This window comes from Microtus ochrogaster, unplaced genomic scaffold (assembly GCF_000317375.1).
Source record: "Microtus ochrogaster isolate Prairie Vole_2 unplaced genomic scaffold, MicOch1.0 UNK18, whole genome shotgun sequence".
Classification (NCBI taxonomy): Eukaryota; Metazoa; Chordata; class Mammalia; order Rodentia; family Cricetidae; genus Microtus; species Microtus ochrogaster.
The window spans coordinates 5,095,348-5,099,899 of record NW_004949116.1 but is presented as its reverse complement, the minus strand read 5'-3'; the positions used below and the strand labels follow the sequence as shown (position 1 = coordinate 5,099,899).

Here is a 4,552-nt window from a genome sequence, read left to right as displayed (position 1 = left end):
CGCCGCTGCAGGCAGCCTGGCACTGGGGCTGCACCCGGGGGGCGCGCAGGGCGGCGCAGGCCTCCCCGCACAGGCGGCTCTCTACGGTCACCCGGTCTACGGTTACTCGGCGGCAGCGGCAGCGGCCGCGCTGGCGGGCCAGCACCCTGCGCTTTCCTACTCCTACCCTCAGGTGCAAGGCGCGCACCCAGCGCACCCTGCCGACCCCATTAAGCTGGGTGCCGGCACCTTCCAGCTGGACCAGTGGCTGCGCGCGTCCACCGCGGGCATGATCCTGCCCAAGATGCCGGACTTCAGCTGTGAGTACCTGCGCAGCACCCGGGCAGTTCTCTCGCGCATCCTCCTTTCCCGCACCCCCTTCCCTTCCGCCTCGGCTCTCAGCGACCTGTGCAAGTGCAGCGAAGCCGCCACGGCTTATCCCTAGGCCTGTGAGAGCCTCGAGTGGGCCGCGCGGAGTGAGAGGAGCAGCGAATTATTAAGATGGCTACGCTCAGGCCTTGCTTTCTCTTTCTCTCTTAATGGGCAGGGGAGGTTAGAGATGTGAGACTGAAACCTAATGATTAACTTACAGGTTGGAGAAGGAAGTGCGCAGGAAGGCTAGCAAAAGAGGGCCTAGCCAAAGATGGGGCAGGTTTTAGGGTCATTGAAACTTGGTACTTATCACCGGGGAACATGAACTTGGTTAGGGGCTCCATAACTGGCTACGAAAAGACACATCACTGGATCCAGTAGCTAAGGAGAAAATGGACTCCTAGAGTCGCGGGGCTACAAGACCAGGGCCCAAGCTCTTCTCTATTCCTTGTCAGGACTCTGCCTTCCTCTGAAGGGCCAAGGTATGTGTGGGGTGTGTGTGTGTGTGTGTGTGTGTGTGTGTGTGTGTGTGTGGTGGGGTCCCTACATACAGTGTCCAAGACATCTGTTATGAACAGACGCAGGGACTTTAAATAGCAAGTCTCCTCCTGGGAATTCCAGGTGCCCAACACCCTTGGGAGCTCCTTCCAAGGTGGGAGCAAAGGTCCAGCCTCCTGCGAAATCTCTGCCACCCAAGAGGGGCAACCTTTTAGGGGCCACTTCAGACATCCCTGGCACAGGCTGCAGCTGCATGTGTGTAGGGCACCCTGGCTCTGACTCTTGCCCTGTGCCCCACATGGGTAGGGGCAAGCTGCCTTTCCATTCAGGCCAGAACAGAAGATGTATATGACTTTCCCCTGTCAGCCGCCCAACACCCAAACAAAGAGACCCCATTGTTTCCGTCTGAGTGGGTTTGTTTAGACTGGGGAGATGCAGGCACTGGAGGGAAAAAAAGCAAAAAAGAAAACAGAAATAAACACTTGCCAGAATTCAGATTCCTCTGCTAGAAGCAATGGTTGTGACTTAACAGAGAGAGTGAGGACCCCAGAGAACTGCAGAAGTAGCAAGGTGGTGAGAGAATCCCCGCCAGCACACTTGTTTGCTCAGAGCCACCCGGGTTTTTCCCAGCTTGGCTCCAAGAAGGCCAGCCTTGTTGATCTAGGCTAAGAGGGAAGGCAAGGCTTCCATTAACCTCAGTTGGGGGCTGCAGCTCAGTTGTCTTGGAAATTGTTCCTATTCTGAAAGTCCTGGGCAGGATCTAAGCCCGGGAGGAGCATAGCCTACAGCTTCAGATGGAAACCTCCCATACGGGTCCATTATGGCTGCACTTCCTAGGCGTGAGATGCATAGCTGCCCAGAGAGGAGCTGGTCACTGGTCACCAACAGACCTCTGTGGTTTTGGGTTTCCTGATCACTCAAGTGCTCTTCTGGGGGAAAAGGATGTTTTTCAAGGAGCCCAGGTTCACTCAGAATTCCTGCAAGTTGGACCCCTTTGTCAGCACACCCAGCCCATAGTATCTCATGGTCGCTACATTAAAAGTATGGTCAGTTCTACATTAGGAAAAGAACCCAAACCCAGACTGCAGACAGGCACTAAGGAATGCAGCAGAGGGTGGCTGAACGTGTTCTATTCCTGGACTTCCCTCTCACCTGGGAAAACAGGCTTGGTTTTCTTTAATTGGTTGTTTCTACCCACTAGATGGCATTTCCCAACGATCCCTTCCTAGCCAGTGTTTTAATTAGAGTTCTAATATATTGTCAAGTTGGGAATTCGTAGCCTTGTTTAACTAAAGCAGGGGGCGTGGACCTTCCTATAAAGCAAATTGCCCATCCCAGGGGAGCCTGAGCTCATCCCAGCCAGGGGCTGGCCTCTTTCTTTCCTTTGCTTTCTTTCTTTTATTGTCTAACACTCTTTGGACTCCTGGGAAATCAAGGGAAGTCTCGTTTTGAGGTCATAAAATTCTCTGTGATGTAACCGTGCGAAATTATGTAAATAAAGCTGGACAGATCTCCTGGAACACACAGAAAGCCAGATCCACTCACAGCTCAGCCTTTAATTTGAGTAATGAGAATCGTCCGAACAGGCTTCCGTTCCCTTTGCCCTCTGCTCTGGGAGGAGGAGGGAGCTTGTCAAGACCGAAGGTGGAGACACCCTGATGAATATGCTTATTTAGGCTCCAGCTCTGGTCTTAGCCTTCTGTCTTCTCTTCTCTTCTCTTCTCTTCTCTTCTCTTCTCTTCTCTTCTCTTCTCTTCTCTTCTGTTCTCTTCTCTTCTGTTCTCTTCTCTTCTCTTCTCTTCTCTTCTCTTCTCTTCTCTTCTCTTCTCTTCTCTTCTCTTCTCTTCTCTTCTCTCTCATCTTAGTGTTCATACAGGTGGCCACTGCGAGCAGTCAACAGGCCCTATTTATTTAATCGAAACCCTCAAATAATGAAAAGATTGTCTATTGAGACAAGCCCTCTACTTCTGCTTGGTTTCTGAGATGTGTCCTCTGGTTCGTGGGGAGGAGACACTGATTTTGAAAAAGGAGTCCACGTCCTGAGGGTGGGCGCTGGAGGCTGGGCCCTGGGAGGGACAAACCTACAAAGACCTCTCACCGTTTCGGTCCACAGCCCAGGCGCAGTCGAACCTCTTGGGGAAGTGCCGAAGGCCTCGCACTGCTTTCACCAGCCAGCAGCTGTTGGAACTGGAACACCAGTTCAAGCTCAACAAGTACCTGTCCAGGCCCAAGCGTTTTGAGGTGGCCACCTCGCTCATGCTCACAGAGACCCAGGTGCGCACCTGATACCCCGTCCCCCTGCGCAGCCAGTCCCCATAAAACGCCCAGGCGGGTAGTAGTTTGGGGAACTGGGTCCCAGCTTCTTGACCTTCAGGTTGGGTATTAAGTCTCAGTGGGACAGGTTCTAGGAAGACCCAGGGAGTTTTTCCACGCTGGAGGTTTGGTTCAATAGGTTGGGGTAGAGGCTGAGAATCTGTATTTAACAGGTTATTCTGGGGAAGGTGACCCTCAGGCCACATTCTAGGTGATTCTTTTTCTAGAAAGGTGCGGACTTAGCATTTAGAGACCTGCCAGCTGCCCCGGTGTCTCGACAGACTAAGGGCATGGAGTGAAACACTCCCAGCTGTGAGTTTGGGGCACCACACCCAGCTATGGAGTTACTGACGAATAGAGTGGATGCAGGGGCGAGGAAATCGAGGAGCCCCTACCCAGTCCGCTTCTTAGTCCCCTAGGTGGTCCCTTCTAGGGTGAGGGTGGGCCGAGGGGCAGGGGTCCCGGGTGCTCACACCCTCTGCATCCGTGATGATGCAGGTGTCGGGTTTCTCACGCCAGCTTGTGCCTGCAGGTGAAGATTTGGTTCCAGAACCGCCGAATGAAATGGAAACGCAGCAAAAAAGCCAAAGAGCAGGCTGCGCAGGAGGCGGAGAAACAAAAGGGTGGCGGCGGGGGCACCGGCAAAGGCTGCGCTGAGGAGAAGGCCGAGGAAGAGCTGCTGGGGCCCCCGGTACCCGGGGACAAGGGCAGCAGCCGTCGCCTGCGGGACTTGCGAGACAGTGACCCAGATGAGGATGAGGATGATGAAGAAGACGACCACTTCCCCTACAGCAATGGCTCCGGTGCCCACGCCGCCTCGTCTGAGTGCTCATCCGAGGACGACTCTCCTCCACCAAGGCCCGGTGGGCCCGGGCACCATCCTCCGCCTCAGTAGTTGCCCTACGCGCGGCAGCAGGGACGCGCTGGACGGCCAGCCCGGCTGCAGGTTTCCAACCCCATCTGTGGCCTGCAGCCGTCTGACAGCCTGTCTCCGGACCGTGCATTCAGGTGCGGGCTCGGGTGGGCGATCCTATTTGGGCTGTTGAAGGTCAGCAAGAGAGAGAGAGAGGAGAGCTCCACTGTGAACTTTTCGTTCTTTTCAATTTAATTTCTGGTTGTGTTGGCCGGCGGTGCTTGTGAGACCATCCCTTGAGAAGTGGCTCCTGCCTGGCTCTTCCTTCATCGGAGAAGGGAAAACTTCAGTGTTAAGTGACCTAGAAACTTGAAACCTTTGGAGACACCATTCTGTTAAGAATTAAAAACAGAAAAAAAAAGGTTTTATGCCTATGTATGGGGGATATTATGTCATAAGCATTCAGATTGCTGAAAAATCTCAGAATGGTAGTGTATTTTTGTATATTGTATTTATATATAAAGAAAGAAACGTCTA

The 4,552-nt window shown here is 53.5% G+C and overlaps 1 protein-coding gene across 1 annotated transcript in view; it reads left to right on the top strand.

Moving 5' to 3' along the window:
* Mnx1 (motor neuron and pancreas homeobox 1) overlaps positions 1–4,057 on the top strand; it is a 4,490-nt gene extending 433 nt beyond the window's left edge. The window contains exons 2-4 of the mRNA XM_026789383.1: positions 1–299; positions 2,963–3,123; positions 3,695–4,057. The exon at positions 1–299 is cut by the window's left edge and continues 60 nt beyond it. Coding sequence (XP_026645184.1) covers positions 1–299; positions 2,963–3,123; positions 3,695–4,057 — 823 coding nt within the window. The remainder of the gene's footprint in view (positions 300–2,962; positions 3,124–3,694) is intronic.
* Positions 4,058–4,552: the final 495 nt, after the last annotated feature.